General features: G+C 34.9%; 1 protein-coding gene across 1 annotated transcript in view; it reads left to right on the forward strand.

Annotated features, from left to right (window-relative positions):
* The window catches only part of DCC (DCC netrin 1 receptor), a gene marked incomplete at its 5' end in the record, with an annotated part of 954,021 nt that overhangs the window by 516,536 nt on the left and 417,373 nt on the right, over positions 1-20,112 (forward strand). The window contains one exon of the mRNA XM_027869065.1: positions 9,719-9,875. Coding sequence (XP_027724866.1) covers positions 9,719-9,875 — 157 coding nt within the window. The remainder of the gene's footprint in view (positions 1-9,718; positions 9,876-20,112) is intronic.

The following is a 20,112-nucleotide window of genomic DNA, read 5'->3' on the forward strand; positions in this document are numbered from 1 at the left end:
GAAAGAAAGAAAGAAAGAAAGAAAGAAAGAAAGAAAGAAAGAAAGAAAGAAAGAAAGAAAGAAAGAAAGAAAGAAAAGGAAAAAGAATCTCTTTAAGCCAGACAAGTTGCATATCCAGGGGTAAAGATTTACAGGAATTTTTTTCCCCCCTCATGGAAATTTTGGAATTGACATTCTTATGCAAATTGTTCCAATTAAACATGAATCCATTAAAATAATTATCAATGACTTTTCATTTAGTACTTATGACTATTAGGGAGGAAAAAAAAGAGACCCAAGGCATATTAAGGCCTAAGATAGTGAAATAAAATTATGTAAGCTTTCTATTCCTTTGCTTTCTTTGTCAGAAGAATAAGAGCTTTCAATTCAGCTTACCATCCCAGAAAAAATATTCAGTTCCTAAGGTTTCAATTACTAGGAAGGAGTTAGTGAATATTTACAGAAAACATGAATTTGTCCTCACTGACTTAAATACCACTTTTGGTGCACTTTTCTAAGTAATTGTCATGAGAACATCCCACCATGAAAAAGAGTTTTGTAGAAATGTTCCATGCTTGACTTTCTCCATACAAATCAGCCTGGTAGAATAAAATAGCATGAATTATAGGGTATTTATGTTAAATGTGGAGAATTTTATATCTTGGGGAAATACACAAATGTTGCATATATTTGTAAGCCCATCATTTTGTGGCTAATAAATGTGTAAAATATATGTTCAATGTAGTATGTACATTAAAGTGACAGCAAAATGATTTTTTTTTTTCTGGGAAGTACTAGAAGAAAGTATCTTATCCTAGAATTGTGCTTATGTGTGAATACTAAGTCATATACCATGATGGACTTAATCCTTCTCTTTGGGATTTGAAGGGTACAATTAAGCAGGAAGAAAATTGACTCTCTGCATCTTTCCTATATATTCCTTCACAATCTTCTGATAATTATTAATTGAGTGATCTTACAAAAGGCACTCAATCTCTCTGCTTTTGTTTCTTCCCCTGACAAAATGTAAAGGAGAGTTTGTACTAGATAATCTCTTCTACATGTACGATCTATGATCTTAGGACTCCCACATTCTCTATAAATCCTTTCATAATCACTCTAGTCCTTATTGATCTCATTGTCTTTTTAATTACTATAGTTCTTGTAGTCAAAACCATATAATTTTGCTTCCAATAAAGTTGTTTGGAAATGAAGGAAGTGGTATATTTTCCCCTAAAAGCAGTCTTATAAACAGTGGTCAGATTCCTAGGGCAGCATAGATATAAAATCTAATCTATAAGTGACCTATAGTATTGAGTATCGAAATACTATAAGCAGGTCAGTTTAAATAAACATTTCCCTACTTGCAAACATTTACTTAAAAACCACTACATAAATGAAGAGGTAGCTTTCTACCTCTCCCTTCCCCACAGCATGTTTTCTCCTATTAAATAAATGTTTTAACAATGTACTTGAATTCCCCACCTGTGGCTTCTGTTTGCTTTTTATCCCTCTCCATCATGTCCAGCTGTGAAAATACTTTTTCTTCTCCCCTTTGGCCTGAAAACTTATACCACCAGTATTAAACCCAATGGCAGAAATCCTTGGACTAGCAGCAGCAGTCCCTCCCATCTCTTATCACTGTAAAGAACTACTCTCCTAGAATTCACTAGAGCCCTCCATTTAACCTCCATTCCACTTCCCACATCAGCAATATCTGCTCATTTCCTTAACCGTGCTCTTTCTGACACTCTGTAATTAGAAGGACCAGTCTAGAAAGTGAGGGAAGAGAGTACCCAGTTCGAAGGATAAAAGAAATTTCTTGCTGCAAGGGACTTGCATTCAGAGCATATCTAGTTGTTTAAAAAGAGTTTTTAAAATTAAGATCTCTTAATGCTATGGCTCAGGTGTAATATGGGTTAGAAAAGGATTTATATACTATGTTGCTCTGAAATTCTAACCATCTTTGAAAATAAATTATTCCTAAAAGAAAGTATACTCCAATTTTTAATCAATGACTTACAAAACAAACTTTTGGAGGTCAACCTATTCATAATTTAGATACTTTTCTATATGTCACACATCGATCACACACACGTATGTTTATGTATATACATATATACACACTGCTCTTTAACATCTTAGTTGACATATGTATGTATGCATGTACATTATGTAGTATATATACATTATCATATGACTACCTAGAGTGTACATGTATATACATATACCTGTAGCATCATATATGTGAATACACATGCATGCAATACACATTTTAATATATGACTATATTGTTTATCTGTATGTATACATACAGTTTGTATGTTTGAATGTATGTGTGTATATGCAAATGCAAGACTTGAAGCCAGGTTTTCCTGATTTGTAGGCCTGATCTCTGTCCACTACATGACATTACAACTCTAGTGTTAATCTGGGTGAGTCACAATGCTGTAGGAAATGTTCTAACACTATAAATTTCAGAGAAGCTGCTGATCTTTATATGTATATTTGTATGGATATATATTAATACACACATATGTACATGTGTATCTATATCTTTATATATGTATATGCACATGTATGTGTGCATATATATACATATATTTACACATATACATATATACATATATATATATTTACACATATACATCATACAACTCTCAGAGTTAGAAGGAACCTCAGTAATCATGGTATCCAACCTGAACATTGCTTAGCAAAGGTCTGGACATGCAATGTGAGCTCATAAAATATTTGCTGGTGAATTAAATTAAAATACTATATGCTTATTTATTTTTAAATCTAGAAACAAAAGTTGAAAATGGACAGCATGGACAATATTAGTTCCCAACACTTTTCTTAATTAAAAGTGAAAGGTAGTTCACTGTCAGAAATTTCAAATAGATCAAATATTTTCCATTTTTGACAAGATTCATATAAAAGCAATGATTCCTTGACTGTTGAAAGTGGTATGTGATTTCAGGAATATATTAATCCTGATAATTTTCAACTATTTAAAATCAATCTATTAAAAAAAAAAACTCTGCCTCTGACAGCTATGTTGTGTCCCTTAAGCCTCTATAGTGAATTTTACTAGCTTTAAACTGAGTTGGATTTTATTTGCAATGAAGTCTACTCTAATAGCTTACTTATGGGCAGTAAACTGCTTTAGTTTGATGTTGAAGGGAAGAGGGAAAGAAACATCTTTGTAGGTACTATATCCTTGGAAAATTAAAATGTTGCCATCATTCTCACTAATGATATCTTTTCATTTTCTTCTCTTATCTTCAAAAGAACAAGGAGACACAGCTAATGAAAATAGTCAGGTTCTTTCATGGTAGTATGCATATTGTTTTAGTTAGCAGCCTAGGGTATGAGAATTTCAAGTGGGACAGGGAAATAAGCTCAGTGGTTGATCTAATGTTTAATGCAAATTAAATATTTTTTGCATTTTTATGAATATATCATATCATCCTTCATTCTCTGCTTAGGTAGCACAGGTCATGCACTGTTAATGAGCATAGAGTAAATTAATGTCCATAAACACTGCATAGTCAAAAAAAAACCTTGGGGAAAAATCTTTCATAATCTATATTAAAAATATAACCAAATACTGTCTTATAATTATCATTGAGGAATTTTCTGTATTTTTATGGTATTGAATGTGATTTTTAAGATTTTAAAGGTGGTTTTTTTGCATTAAACCAAATATCAACTTCTCTTTCTGGACTTTGCTATAATGGAACAACATAGTTAAGAAAATATATGTTACAGAGGTAAGAGATAGAGTCTCTTCTTCTCCATGACAACAGATAAAGAAATTGTAACCATGGCAACTGTAATGGGACTGTGAGATTAAGGCCAGATTGGAGATTAGGCCTCCAGGGGCAAAGAAAGAAGATCATGATCGGTTCCTTATTGAGAACTTCTTCTAAGACAAGTTGTTGTTAGGGGGAAGCATGGAGTGTTAATAAGCACAAAATGAATCCTCATATACAGAATGAAAAGGCCATGTGTTCTTAAAAATCAGTCCCTTTTCTTTTAGAAAAAAGGTCCTTTTTTTTTTCTTCAAAAAAAGGCAAATCATTTCTGATTAGTTCTGTACTGAGTTTTAGTGGTGCTACCTGAGTACAATTGAGCTGAGAAGGACAGTCAGAAGAGATACCAAGAACAACAACAACAACAACAGCAACAGCAACAAACTAGTGTGACTTCCTTGTCTATAGGGACGATCGCCAATTCAGAGAAGGTCCTCCAAGAGGGGAGCAATCAGATCTTTTTAGTTGAGGATAGCTCAATTCAATCCAACAAACATATTAAGTTCCTACTATTTGAAAATACCCTGTAGTAGGAATTGTGAATGCAAGCACAATAATGAAAAAAAATAGTCCCTTCCCTTAATAAGCTTACATTCTACTAGAGATGGGAACTCTTGGTAGAAAGCTCAATTAAATACCACTGAACCATTATATGTTATTTCTAAAGGTCTTAATAACCCTTAGTAGATTTCCCCAAGCCTATAGTTACTATAGTGTTTTGTAAATGTCCTTTCAAATAAATCTGTCAAGCATTTTAATCAAAACTACTTCCTCTAAATTGCTAATTTATTTAGACTGTACATATTTTAAATAAACTATTATATATGTATATACATGCACACACACATACATGTGTGTGTGCATCTTTAGATTTAGATGGTCCAGAATTGGCACACTTTAATATTTAGAAGCCTCAAACTTAAAAAAAAAATAAGGTTGGATTTTACCATATGGTACATGGGGACATTTATGGATGAAGTGTGATATCTTAGCCTGCTTCTAGTCAGTATTATAAATAGCCAGCCAAAAAGAGATGGTAGATTATAACACCCAGCTTCAGTACTGGCCTTCCTTGTCATTGAGTAAATTGAAGTACTGCTAAAAGATGCCTCAGTGTAAAATAGTTTCTTCCAAAGGTGTGCTGAAATTACCACCATTAGTGATTGGTGTGAAGGCGTAGGACTTTTCAGATGAGCAATAAATTAATGCACTAACAATTGAGCACAAATTAATTTTTCATAGATTCTCAATATGGCTATTTCACAAGGATGCTTCAGAAAGAGATAGAGAGGAAAAGGAGAGAGAGAAATCTGGACTGGATATATTTGGGACAGATAAGAGTGGCTTTTGTTTGTTTCATTTTTAATGAATGGAGAATAACTTAAGTACTCTATGTATGTGTGTGTATGTATGTATGTATGTATGACTGAATGTGATGTGGTTATTGAATTAATTAAATATAACAAGGTATAACTAATAAGTACATACAAAGCTGATACTAAAATCTGGAGGTTATATAAGATAAAGGAAGTGATTATCCCTAGTGTTGATTCTGTGTTTAGTAAATTCATAGTCTTAATCAGCTAGCAACAAATGACCCTAACCGATGTAGCTTGACCCAGAAGTTATAGTCCCTGAGTCCTTATTCTTATCCTTATAGAATATTTTGGGAGCTATAATGACCACGTTTTGGCAGATGGGAATATCTGATCAATACAGTTCTGAACCATCATCATTCCATGCATGAGAACAATTCTTAAGGAAAAAACCAACAGACCCACAGTCCAGATTTGCTTTTAAATAATATCAAATGGGAAGTGCTTGTGAATGTGTTTGGGGTACAAGGTTTTAAGTAGCTAAACTAGAATTCAAAACAAGAAGCAGCTACATGGCATAGTGCATAGGACACTGGACCAGGAGTCAGGAAGACCTGAATTCAAATCTAGTTTTAGATACTTTATAGCTGTGTGACCCTGGGTAAGTCACTTATTCCTGGTCTGTCTCAGTTTCCTCATCTTTAAAATAAGAATGATAATAGCACCAACCTCCCAGGGTGGCTACAAAAATAAAATGAATTAACATATGTAAGTGCTTTATAAATCCTAATTATTATTATTATTATTGTTATTATTAATTATCTCCTCTGACTCAAATTCTACCCTCTTTTTAACATGCAATGTGAGGGGTATATAGGGTGAGGGGGTTGATGGCAGAAGAAGGAACATTCAGAGTTTATTCCAAGTTTATAGAACTGGGTGACTGAAACTATGTTGGTACCCTTGAATAGAAATAGGAAAAAATGGAGGGTTTTTGTTTTTTTTAAGATGTAGGGGGATACAATGCTTTATATTTTAGATATGATAAGTTTGAGATTTTAATGGGTAAAGAGGTACAAAAAGCAGCTGACATTTGGTTTTGAAGTTCAGAATATAGATTAGGACTGTGTGAGTATATGTATATGTATCTGTATCTGTATGTATGTATGTATATGTATTTGCATAAACTGAATTTTTAAAAAAATGAAATTATGGAAGCTAATGACTTTGCCAAGGGAGAGTATATTGAGAAAGAAATAGTGGGGCTCAGTGAAAAATTTTGGGGTGATCAATCATGTTAAGCAGCCAGGACCTGACTAATGGAAGTAAGAAGACTTAGAAGAAGCAGTCGTATAGATACAGGAAGAATCAGGAAAAAACAATGTCATAGAGACCAAGGGAGGAATGTATCTAAGAACATGTTATTACCTGAAAGGTCAAGTAAGCTGGAGATTAAGAAAAGTCCATTGATTGGATTTGGCAGCTCGAACACTGGTAACCTCCAGAGAGCAGGATTGATTCCCACAAAGCAATATTAGCATTTTGGTATATAAGTATTGGAAATACTCACAAATACAAGTATTGGAATGGCATATTTCGAACCTTCCAGTAGCCTCTGAATGGGAAAGAGAATGTTCAAGGAAAAACCAAGAGACTCAAAGATCAGATGTCAGTATAATTGGTGGCAAATGGAAAATAGATATGAATGTTTTGATGACTATATTTGTCTGTGTCATAGAAGGAAGGCATGGGTGAGGAAAGGTCTTTAGTGCATATGGTGCGGTTAGGTGGAGATATGGGCAGTATTAGGGAGCTGGGGGGCAACTGTAGATAAATGGAAGTTTGCCAAAATGAGGAAAGGGTGCTGGAAAAAAAAAACCTCACCAAAATAATTTTTTACATTTTAGCTCAACATATTAGACTTTATCCCATAAGAATCTATCTCTAATTTTGCATTAAAAGTCAGTGGGAAAGAAAAGACTCTTCACAGCCAGCTTTGTTTTATAATTTAATTATGAACAGCATGAACCTAGTGATCTCATTTTTATTCTATTTCTGTCCTTAAAATTTACACTTTAAGCAAGTAGGTTTAAACAAATAGTTGAAAGTGCTACTTTCATTACAGATAGCTCAATAGAAAGGTAATGTGGCATAGTGGTAAAACTCTGAAATGGTCATTACAAGATACTGGTTCTAGACCCAAGTCTATGACTAATTAGATGTGAGAACTTGAACCATTTAACCTCTTAGATTAGAGTGTCAGTTTTGTTATCAATGGAGGAAGGGAGTTGGAATAGATAATCCCTAAGGTTTCTTCTAAGTTTACATTTCTGTGATTCTTAGAAGCTAGGTTACACCAATTGAATGAATTAGATGATTTAAAAAGGGTCTCTGAAAATTTATGGCTAATATAATTTTGAAGAAAAGGTTATCCAGGCTTACAGTATTATCATTTTAGAGTTGGAAGTGACTTCAAAAATATTTAGACAACCCCTTCCTGAAGAATGTTTTGGATCCACAATATCTATAATAAATACCATATCTTTCCATTTTTCTCACAAGGAAACTGTGAGAGAATTTGTTAGATGCTTCAATGAAATCTATGTACATCATCATATCTTTGTCATTTACCTGACCTACTAGTCTAGTGACATCATTAAAAAAATCTGCATACTTTGTCTTGCATGATTTCTTCTTAATGAATCCATACTGGCTCTTACTGATCACCACTTTCTTTTCTAAATGAGCACTTCCAAATGTTCAAGGAATGTAGTCAAGCTTACTGATCTGTAGTAGGAAGGATGAGAACTATTATTTTTTAAACTTGTGATGATTAAATAAGCAAGCTTTCTAAACCTTTAAAATATAATCCCTGCATTTAAATTAAATAGTATAATTATACCTTGAATTTATATAAATTTTTAAGGTTTACAAAGTGGTTTGCAAGCATTATTTTACTTTATCCTCACTATAATCTTGGGAACATCTTTTTTTCCTTTCTTTTTCTTAAAGATGAAATATATCTTTATAATTTATCAATAACTTCATTTTGATAAAGAATATATTCTGTAGTAGTTCTAAGATGTTGAAAATTACTTGCTTATAGATCTTTTCTTGGAGATCATTTGACTTTGTAATTAGTCATAGCCTTGCTTATGGGATAGTCCTCATCATCTAGTCTAAGCCTGTAGTATCTTTGCAAAATTTCTTATCTTGTATAAGATATAGCTTTTCAGAAATGTGCCTTGAATATTGCCAAGCAAATAAAGGTTTTACAGATACATGTACATATATTGTTTTAATGAGGGTGAAGTTGGAGGATGCTATACAAAATGGGGAGGAGATTGCCATTTGGGAGGCATTGAACACAGCAAGTCTTTCTCAAATTCCAATTTAAATTACTGTAGTATATAAGAAAATATTTTTAGGAAACTAAGTGACCTTGGGCCTGTCATTTATTGTCTTTTCACTTCAGTTTACTCTTCTGTAAAATAATAATAAAGCAATAATAAGATCAACTCCACCTCATGGGACTGTCCTGAAAACAAATGAGAAAATATTAGTAGAACACTGTTTTTTATATTTCTTAATGTAAGTAGACCTTTTTGTTCCTCAGACCTCCTCTTCCCATCATAAGCCTCTTTGAGTCCCTGCTCCTTCCATGGCTCTGCTGCCCAGCAGCTTCAGTACCAGGAGCTGAGGACCCTGGTGCAGTGGTGACGATCCAGCCACCCTCAGAGCCCCCTGCAAAGAACTGGAGTCACAGCCCTAGCTCCTGCCTGCCCAGGAGATAAATTTGCATAACGCAAATTTACATAAAGCTAGGACTGTCTGTTATCTGGTGGTTGGTGCATGAATAGAGTTAAGATTTTGACAGAGAAAGACCTGAGTTCAAATGTCACTTTAGACTTTTTTTTTTAAGCTTTATAAACCTGTAGATATCTCTTAATCTCACTGGGTCTCAGTTTTGCATCTGGGGGAAAAAGATAATAATAGCACTTACCTCAAAGTATTGTTCTAAGGATTAAATGAGATAATTTATATAAAGATAACATGTTCAAATTATTATCTTCATTATTATTGCTGGTAAGATAGATAGACAGACAGATAGATAGATAGACAGACAGACAAGATAGACAGACAGATAGATAGATAGATTGCTTTTGATGTCACTTCTAGCTTAATCAGTGACTCTATGATCATATAATCTCTCTGGAAGAGGGATGCTCACATTTAATTACTCATGAGCTAACCAAACATTCAGTGATTCGGGGCTGTTGCAACAGTTGTCTTTTGAGCCATATTCAGCTATTTTGATGTATGGACACAAGTTTAGTATTACTGATCCTTATGAAGAGCCCAAAACTAAGAGACCTGAGATTGTTGTTGCTCTCAGTGGCTGATAGTTTCTTAATTAGACTGTAAATATGTTTGTGACATTGTTTTATTATTAGCACTCTCTTTGTTTTTCCTCCCATCCACTTTTATTCATGTTTCTGTCTTCTGTCTTTGTCCCTGAATTAGCTCCACCTACTGCCATAGTTCCCACCCTTACAAATGCCTCTGTTCCATCAGCCCCTCTGACTGATTCCTCTCCTTCCCCTTTAGCTACCCCAAGTTCCAGTGTCCTCCCCTCTGCTCCCCGAGATGTGGTCCCTGTCTTGGTTTCCAGTCGCTTTGTTCGTCTCAGCTGGCGTCCACCTGCAGATGCAAGAGGGAATGTTCAGACTTTCTCCATCTTCTTTTCCAGAGAAGGTGACAACAGGTAGGTTCCATCAATTAAATTAGCTCAACACCCCTCCTTCAACACCTCTCTTTTGATGATCACAAGAGCAAAAGCCCACACTTTGCATAGTCTAGGTTCGACCACTTGACCCATAGAAAATCATTTAGCCTGACTATCTCTGTTTCATTCCCTCTCAAATGAAAGGTTATTGTTAGAATAAAATGAATATTTGTGCAAAAGTTTGAAAATTATATGTATGTATGCATGTGTAAATATAGTATATACATATGTATGTTGAGAATGTATATATATATATATACACATATGCATGCACACACATATGTAATTTCTATTGTAGACACATACACACCTGGTGTCAGGTTTGGATACCATTTTCTTCAAAAATAAAGAGAGCAAAATGGGTTCCTGTTTAGTGATGCGTACTTCTTCCTTTTCTGTTACTTTACTGGTTTTACATTTCTGTTTCCTAACATAAGGTTAAAGCAAGATTCAGGGAATGCTTCTTACAGTTTGTGAAAGGCAGCCTAGCATCAACTACTGCCCTTAAAATAATTACCATCACTGTTAACCTTGACATTTAAGGAATTGTAAGAATCCTAGTTTAATGGAGAGAGGATTGCAGTCAGGAATGCCTGTGTTCAGGTCTCACCTCTGCTGTATACTGGCTGCATAAACCTGGCCAAGACATTAATTTCTGGGTTCTTCAAGCAATTCTCTAAGATTATAAATTGGCAAGAGGGTGCTAATCTGTATTGGTAGCCTTTTACTAAATTGATGATATCTCAGGTTAAGATCCCTTCTTCCCACCTAAAAATTCTTTCTGATCTCATCTTTCTATTTTTACCCAAATAGAGGAGAATGGCTAAAGGAAGAGATGATACCCAAATAATTTATATTTGCCTTTGAAATGTGTTTTTATACTTTTGGGTCTAGGTTGTCCAGTTTTCTAGGAATTTATTTCAAACTAAATAATGAAGCCACACTGTGAAGACATGGTTTAAAAGGGGGCAGTAAAACTGTTGAATTTCTCCAGCCTCACCTCCAGCCTATGGTCTCTATTCTTTCAAACAAATCTTACATTGCTTTTCACTGTTACTTATTCAGCTCAATTGAATGAGTATTTGTCAAGTGCCTTAGGTGTACAAAATCCAGTGATAGGTGCTGAGGATATAAAGAAAAAGATGAAAAATAAATCCTGCCTTTAAAAAGTTTACACTCTATGGAGGGGAAAAAGTGAAGGCTTCATTTACAGTGAACATAACATTCTGACACTGGAAACAAGATTTGCCAGAGATGGGCCTTATACTGAAAAGTCCAGTGCCTCCCTTGAGAATTAAGAGTAGTAGCTTTAATGAGTGCTTTAGCAATTGTAGTCTTTATTGAACAGTACTGGGGCAAATATTTTGACCTTAGAGTCATGGCTTCCTAATCTTTGTTTATTTATTCAGCCACTCCCAACGTAGTTATCATCATTTGGACTCCTCTGAATTAGGGGCTTATGAGTTACTCTAGCTTTTTTTCCTTTTATTACAAAGACCAGCAATCAGGTGCTATAAAGTTTACAAATCAAAAAAAAAATGTGACCTGCTGTGAGATTTGCCTACTTTTGTCAGACTACAGAAAAGGAAAGGATTATTTCTTTAAAGAGAGAGGCAGATAGAACAGAGATGAAAAGTATGCTGAAGGGACCTGGCTGTTCAGAGGGCCAAGCTAATGCTAATTCTGCTCTATCATCACTCACTCCTAAGGAGTGGCAAAGGAATGGATTAGTTGAGATATCATAGGTATTCTTGTGTCTATTGAAGTGCTAATAGCCCAACTGTGGGAAGAAGTTGGAGCTTCTGTGCTGAGCTCTGGCTATTTGTGAGCACTTTACCTTCCTCTGGATTTTTAAGAACCTGCAGAGACATTAAAAAGAACAATTATGAGTTGAGGTTCCTGGGGGTATACTTTTAGCATGAAACGCTGCAATATAGTAATAGTGCAGAATTCATACCCTAGCACCTGAAAGTGCTTTTGTTTGTGCTTAGGAACATTCTAGTAAGAATGCATCTATATCTAGGTACCCATTTTCCTTTTCTAATGCCTAACTGTTCTTAAAAGAAAAGAAAAGAAGCCCCCTAAATAATAGAGGACTAGAGTACATGAAAGGTATGAGCTTTGACTCGTGAACAATAGGCATTTTGATAGAAGGGAAAGAATACCAAACCAAGACTTTGGGAAACTAAGTTCTAGTCTTGGATCATTCACAATTATGCTGGATGATGTTAAAATATCTGCTTTCAATTTCAATTGTCCTATTTCTAAACTGAGGAGGTTAAAAAAATAGAGGTCTAGAATGGTGGAAAGGACTTGGGATCTGGAGTCAGATGAACTGATTTTTAATCTCGGCTTTATACTTACTAACAGTGGCTTTGAGAAAGTCATTCATCTCTCTGATCCTCTATATTCTTCTTCTGAGTAGTAAATGACAGTGTTAACATCGATGACATATAAGGTTTTTTCTAACTCTAAAACTAGATGGTATTGTGAAAACTATTTTCTGTAACTGAGTCATGAGTATATGATGAGGTTCATGGTAGTGTCTACAAGGCAAAAAAGTAAATATTAAGAAACATACTAGGATCATGGTAGCCGTGGTAAAAATCTAAGTACATATAGCATTGCTCTTCTTCACATAGACCCAAACTGAAACTTGAAGTATTATGACTAGTAGTGGCCAGAAATTTCAGGAGCCTCTGTTGGTGCTATCCTTTCTAGGACTTATTCACAATAGTATATTTGTACCCCCAAGTGAGTTATACCCAGTGGTGTGCTGGTAAATGATTAACAACTAGCTCTCCAGAAAAAAAAATGCACTCCATACACTTTTAAGTTTCATCTGTATTCTATAATACATAATCTCCATCACCTTCTTGGGTCTAAACAACCATAAAGCAGTAAATCAAGTCCTGAATTGTAGTGTTTGCCAATTTTCCAAAGTGTAAATGTTCACACTGAAAATTCAACAACTGGCTTTTGTGAGCTCTTTCAAGCTGGCTTCAACACATCTCTGGTTATAACTTAGAACATAGGCTCTTAGAGATGAAAGGGAAAATTAGACCTCATGAAGTCTAGCCTACCAAGTCAACAAGCATTTCCAAAGTACCTACTATGTTCCAGTCACTGCAAAGAATCATCTAGCTCTCCAGTATCTCTAGGAAATGGTTTCCATTTATAGTTTCAAATCAAATATTTCATACCATTCTTGAATCTAATGGATTCAAAATGGTATTTAATGATACTGGTAATTTGGGATTCTCTATAAAAGGAACTAGTTGATAGTTTCCAATAAAAGGAAACTTAAAATGTAGAGACACAAGAGATCATCTTATGCAACCATCTGATTTTATAGCTTATGAAACTGAGACCTAAACAGATAAATAAACTAGAATAGATCTCAGAGGCCATCTAGGCCAACTCCTTCATTTTATAGATGAAAAAATTGAGGCCCAGAGAGGTGACATGACTTGTGCAAACTCACAAAGGGAGTAAACATAAGAAGTAGGACATGAATCCAAGTCCTCTGACTCAAGAGTAAATGTTCTTTCTCCTGTACCATATTTGCTTATGGCCCCATAAAAAGTAAATGGTAGGGTTAAGTTGAGAACCCAAGTGTCCTGATTTGCAGACTAAGATTCCTTCTGTTTACTCAAGTGTACTGAAGTTGTTTGTATATACTCATGGTGATAGATTCATTTCCAACCTTTTGAATCAATAACCTTTAGTTTAGCCAATCAGCTTTTGTTTAACTCATGGTAGTGGGATTAGAATGAAGGATGTTACTATGCCGTCATTGGCCAAAAGTTATGGTCAAGTTCAGTACTTTCTAAAGCTCATGTATGGAATTAACATAAAGACGTCAATGCTTAGAACGTATATAGAAAAAAGATTTGGGAGATTATAGTATACTTACTCTTTAGAGAAATAATTATAGTAACTTTTTTTCTGATTGACCTTGCTCTATCTACAGAACAATATCCAGGCTTAAGTCCCTCCTCTGTGAAAACTTTCCAGCCTACACTAAACATCTCCCACTCATCTGAAGGCATAACTCTCATCTAAATCGTTAATTTCATCATTTATCATCTGTTACATGATTGCTTTTTAAATAATTTGATGCTTATTGTTATTTAACTTTCATTCTCCAATACCTCAATCACTCGTGATTATATTTGTTTTGTATGCAACCATTTTTTGCTTAAGAAGATAGTCACTATGATCAAAAAACATTCATCACCTAATGGCTAGTTTTCTGATTTTGAACCTCTCTGAACTTAAGTTGACAGACATATATCCTATCACCAAACTTGTATTCAAAGGCTTTCCACCTTGAAAAACTTGTATTCACATAGCCTTGAAGAATCTAGGATCACCTCTGCATCACAATAAAATATTACAATTGGATTGTGATAGAGTAGTTAATTATATATACATATGCATGTATATATGTTATATGCATACATATATATCTATATGTATTCTGTGTATTCTTAGTCAAGGTTCTCATTTGTTACTTGGCTCCCATATCTAGAAATTCAACTAGATTATAACCTCCTTGAGATAGTAAACTGTGTTTTTATGCAGAGGTCCCAAAAAACTAAGACTTTTAGGACATTCTGTACTTTGTATGTTCCATATAACTTTGCCCTACAGTATAAGACTCATGTAAATATAGAATAAGAGTTAGAAGGAAACTCAAAAACCATCTAGTATAATACACAGCTGATGAATAATGTTTTCTACAGTATCCACCATAAGTGATTATCCAGCCTTCATTTAAAGACCTCAAAGAAAGGACAACCCATTAACTCCTAAAGCATTCCACTTTATTTCTCTATATCTCTTAATTTTCAAGAAGATTGTCCTTTCCTTCGTCAAGGTGAAATCTGCTTTCCTGATACTTTTTTTTCTCTTTCCTGGTAATTCTTCCCTCTCAGGCCAAGAAGAACCAGTCTCATTCTTTTTCTGTAGAGTAACCTTCTAAGTACTTGAAGAGAGATTTATTGCTTTTCTTCAAATCTCTCTTTTTCTGATGATATTTCTCTGGTTCCTTCGAGTGGATATTAAGGCCTCTGCTCCCAATCTTCAGGATGTTATGCAGATGCTAAAGTATGGCACCTGTGAAATATTCTAGATATTGTCTGACCAGGATAGAATTCAGTAGGACTATCACTTTCAATTAATGGGACTAAAATCATATTGCCTGTTGGCTACCAAGATGCACTATTAACTCATATTGAGTTTGCAAGCCTCAAATAATCAGATCTTTTAAAAATATTTTTGATAAAGTGCTCCTAATCTATCTTCAGCATCTAACAATAATGAAATTCATTTCTAAATTCAAGTGTAGAATTTTACATTCATCTCTATTATGTTTCACCTTAATGGATTTGGCCCATTGTTCTAACTTATTTATATATTTTTGCATCCTGACTGTCATTCAATATGTTAGGTGTTTAGATAAATATGTCTCCTAGTTCTGTGTTATCTACAAAGTTTATAAGCATGTCATTGATTTCTTTATCAACATCACTGATAAAAATGGGAAGCAATATAGAACCAAAGACAGATCCACTAGAGAACTCCCTCTATCAGTCCGTTAATGATTATTTATTTTGTGCCTGGTGAGATATATTTTTTATTTCCATTGTCTTTTTTATTTTTTTATTTCCATTGCCTAGTTCAGTGACCTGTTAGAATACTCCAAATCTTAAAATTATATTATATATGCTTTGTTTAAATATTGATCCTTCCATAGAACATAAGTTCTTTGAAAGCAGGAAATTAATTTTTCATTTTGTCTTTGAATCCACGGTACCCAACACAGTGTCTTGCACAAGGCAGGTACCTAATAAATATTTGTAGAAATGAATTGTACATAGTAGACTCTTAGTAGATGTTTATTGTTGACTTCAATAAGTCCTGAATTGACTTTACCTTCATCTAATCCAGAGGTGTCAAACACATGCCCAGCAACACCCTCCAGTCCTGCCAGAATCAGATTAAAATGAAACTCAGAAATGTTTAACATAAATGTAAATACAATAGAACACAATGTTAAAATGGATTTTCTAAGTCAATATGCAGCTTCAGGAATTCTTGTGTATGATTTAGTGGCCCCATTTCTATTTTAGTTTGACACCACTGATCTAGCTCATATCTCTCTAACTTGCCCATAAAAATAAGATGAGCTTCTCTGAGTCTCCTAAATCTGGTCAAAAATTAAAATTAAGTTAGTTGTCATGTCTTGTTCTTGATGAAGCTAAGTTCTTTTCTACTTATTCACAAACTATTTATTTAACAATGTTAATTTTAATATTTTGTCAGGAATTGAAGTTCACTAGTTTATAGTTTGTAGACTTTTTTTTTTACCTTTTTGAAATTAGGACGTATGTCTTTTTCCAGCCCACTAATGCTTTCCCCAGCTTAGATAATCTTTCAAAGATGACTGGTAGAGTTTAACTATCATATGTACCATTTCTTTCAGTACCCTGAAATGTTCCTAGTCTGAACCTAGTAATCTGTATTTATGGAAATCAACTTGATTCTCCCTGAATATCTCCATACTTATCTTAGGCTAAGCATATGTATTTTTTTCTTTTCAATATGAAGGATCATTTTCCTTGGGAGAGAAAAAAAAAAGCAAAATTTGAGTTCAGCAGTTTCACATTTCATTAATAACATTCTATCCATCCAAAATGATGGTCTCATCCCTTCTTTGATCCTCCTCTTTTCCCCACTATAACTTTGTCCCTCCTTTGTAGTTTCTGTAATATTCAGTGTAGTAGGTAATATTCAATGAATTGTTTTCTCTCTCCTCTCCCTTCCTTTTCCTTTTCCCTTTCTTCTCCCTCCTTCATTCCTTTTCCTCTACCCACCCCCCTCTCAATCTCTCATCAATTGATTCAGAGTATCACTATACATTTCTAAAGACAAAAATTAGCTAGTCACTTAACTCAGTTTTCAACTCCTAGTACTGAACCAGGTTTAGCCTCACCTGTTTCTTGAAAAAGCAATATTTTACCTGATATAATCTGAGGGACTAATCTAAGGAAGGACTTGGTACTGAAAACCTTCCCCACCAGTTCCTGAAATTCTACCTGAAATTATACTCATTCTCTTTAGTCCTTTCTCTTTTTTACATTGCTAATGCCTCTGGTCACACTGTAAGTCCCTAGTAAGTTAATGTGAATGAATTTAATCAGATTTTTTTTTTCCTGTGACAGGGTGGCAGAGGGGTTAAAGCCCAGGGTATGAACTTGGGAAGGACCAGAGAAAAGAAGAAGCTGCCTACATTGCCATTTTGCAAAAATCTCAGTTTCTTTGTCTCTGTTTCTCCCTCTCCCTCTCTCTCATTTTAAAAAATTCTAGGACAACAAAAAAAATCTGTGTGTGTGTATGTGTGTGTGTGTGTGTGTGTGTGTGTGTGTGTGTGTATTCAAATACTAAGTATTAGTTGCTATTATGATACCTATGACATTTTAAAAGATCAGGGAGCACAGTTTTGGTTATTTTCATTTAATATTCCTTTGACCAGTGTCATAAATCACATCACCACGGTGGGTCAATACATTACTACAAGCAATATCATCTTTGTTTGTTTTTTAATGAAAATAAGTTAAAAATAATGTCAAATTTGTTGAAAAATCATAATGGCTTTATATATTCTCTAACTTTTGATGGGAATCATCATATCTCTAAGCCTTTAGTTATAATGCTTTAGCATATTTGTAGAGCTCTTTATCCAATATCTTTTTTGTTTGTTTTTTGTTGTTGAGGCAATCATGGTTAAATGACTTGCCCAGGGTCACACAGCTAGTAGGTGTATCTGTGGTCCCGTTTGAACTCAGGTCCTCCTCATTCCAAGGCCAGAGCTCTATTCACTGGGCCACCTAGCTGCCCCTTATTCAATATCTTTAACAGCAACTGCAACAAAGAAACCTTTACATTTAACATTCACCTCAGATAAGCAGCAAACTTGTTAGACAATTTACTAAAGTTCTATGAGTTAGAGAATAGCAATAGTGCTGTCTGATGGTTAATGATGGCAGTAATACTCATATTACCATTTTTTTTATTAAGTCTGCCAAAGTGCTTTCATTTCCTAGGTCACAGAGGAAAATGAGATCTATAGTCTGAAACACCAAAAGCATTTACTCAATGGAAGATATTGTTTCACAAATAACAAGTTGTATGCTTTTGTTTTTGTTTTGTTTTGTTGTTTGTTTTTTTTTTGGTGAGGTTTTGTTTGTTTTGTCTACTAACTCAAAATCATAGAACTAGGCGAGATCTTGGAGGTTATCAGACATAGTACACATTTGGATTGGAGTTCAGAAGAATGATACACAGCAGCACTGGGATGGGGCAGAAAGGTTTATTGATACAGTTAAGGGCAGTATTGGAGGGTGTGGACAGATGGACAGTGACTCAGTCAGAGATAGGAGAGCATTTTGCCTACCTCAGTCTCATCCTGTCCCAGGGCAGCATGCAGGGTGGTGGCCCTGACTTGCAATGGTACAGTAGAAGGCCCAGAGCCACTGAGGGCTTGTTTATATAAATTGTTCAGACAAAGGACTAGTCATAGTATTGATGTTTAGCTGGTGGAGTGACGCAATGGGATGAAAGAACAGGGAACAATAGCAAAGAAAATTCTTAAAGATGAACCAGATAAGCCTGTTTTTGTTGGGCCAAAAGGACTTGGAACACAGAACTGCTCAGGATGAGGAAGATGAATTTATAACTGTGCTGTATCAGCAAGGGAGAGTTTCAACAGCAGATTCTAGCTAGAACTGGCTGTGATTAAGTCTTAAGTGCAGAAATGTTCTATTATAGGAACCAAGACTGAGAGACAGTGGTGAAAGATTCCTAGGTATTCACCAAGGTATAAGAATGAGAGTGGTTTGCTCTAACAAGGTCATACAAGTAATTAGTGGCACAAGGTGCCTAGAACCCTAATCTTCATACTCCTTCAAAATTCTGCCATGAGTTGTTTTGTCCTATAACCACAGTCTTATCTAGGTGTGCATACCCACAAGGATAGGGGAGGTGTAGTGAAGGATTGAGCTGTCATCCTTGGCAGCCGCTCCCTGTGTAGATGGTTGGAGTAATTGCAAGTCCTAGGTCTACATAGTACATTAAAGTCAGTATTGCTTGGCTCTTGGTGTCTTCTGTGTCTAAAAATGCCAATACAAAAAAAACCCACATTCCTCAGGGAATATATATTTTCCATCATGTAATATAGGAAAAAACACAGATTCCACCCCCATTTTTTAAAAAATCTGTTCAGGTAATCATATTCCACAGGACAATTCTATGACAACTTGAGTCTAACTTGGTTATTACTCTCCCTTTTGCCAGTACTCTAAAATACCCTATGATAAGTATTAGGTTACGAATCTCTAGCAGGTGAGATGAGGGAAGGGAAGGCAAGTAAGCTGTCTTGTGAAGACTCAATATTCAAGCAATGGCCCACAATATTAGCTATATTCCCAGCCTATTTGAAGCCTCAGAAAAATCCTTTGATGCTGGTGATTCAGTGTGTTTCAGCCTTTGGATATATTTGGGATCCAATATGAAGTAGTTTTTAAATGAGCAAAATAGAGAGAGAAAGATTGAATATATGAGGAAGAAGTGTTGAACACTACTGAGTGAATATTGGAGGAGGTGGGATATATTAGCTCACAACCTCAGAGCTAATTTCATGGTCAGAGTATACAAGGTGTGGTTGTGGGCCGTGTGGAAGTCATTGGAGGGAGGATCCTTGAAGTTGATGCCATTCTGCCTGTGTAGAAAGTGGGTTATAGGGAGCTTCAGGATGTCCCTGCCTGTGCTTCAGGTCCTGTGTCCCAATGTCAATCCTAAAAGAATGAGATTAGCATTTTGGAACCAACCTGTGAGAGGGAGGCCATGATCATAGATTGAGAACTGAAAAGTTCTTCAGGAATAATCTAGGCTTAGTTACTCCTTTTACATACGTGAAAACTTAAGGTCCAAGGAAGTTAAGTGGGAATCTTGAAAGATATAAAATTTGTGATTGGCCCAATTCTGAGACCCTAGTAGTCTTTTCATAGAGAGAGAATTAAGGTGTGAAAAGAGAAATAAGAAAAGAGAGAAGAAATAAGAAGAAAAAGAGGAGAGAAGATAAAATAGAGGAGAGGATTCATTTTGATATAAGCCAGTGAAGCCTGACTCTGAATATAAGTTTTATTAATGG

This window comes from Vombatus ursinus, unplaced genomic scaffold (assembly GCF_900497805.2).
Source record: "Vombatus ursinus unplaced genomic scaffold, bare-nosed wombat genome assembly UNPS02014791.1, whole genome shotgun sequence".
Taxonomy (NCBI): Eukaryota; Metazoa; Chordata; class Mammalia; order Diprotodontia; family Vombatidae; genus Vombatus; species Vombatus ursinus.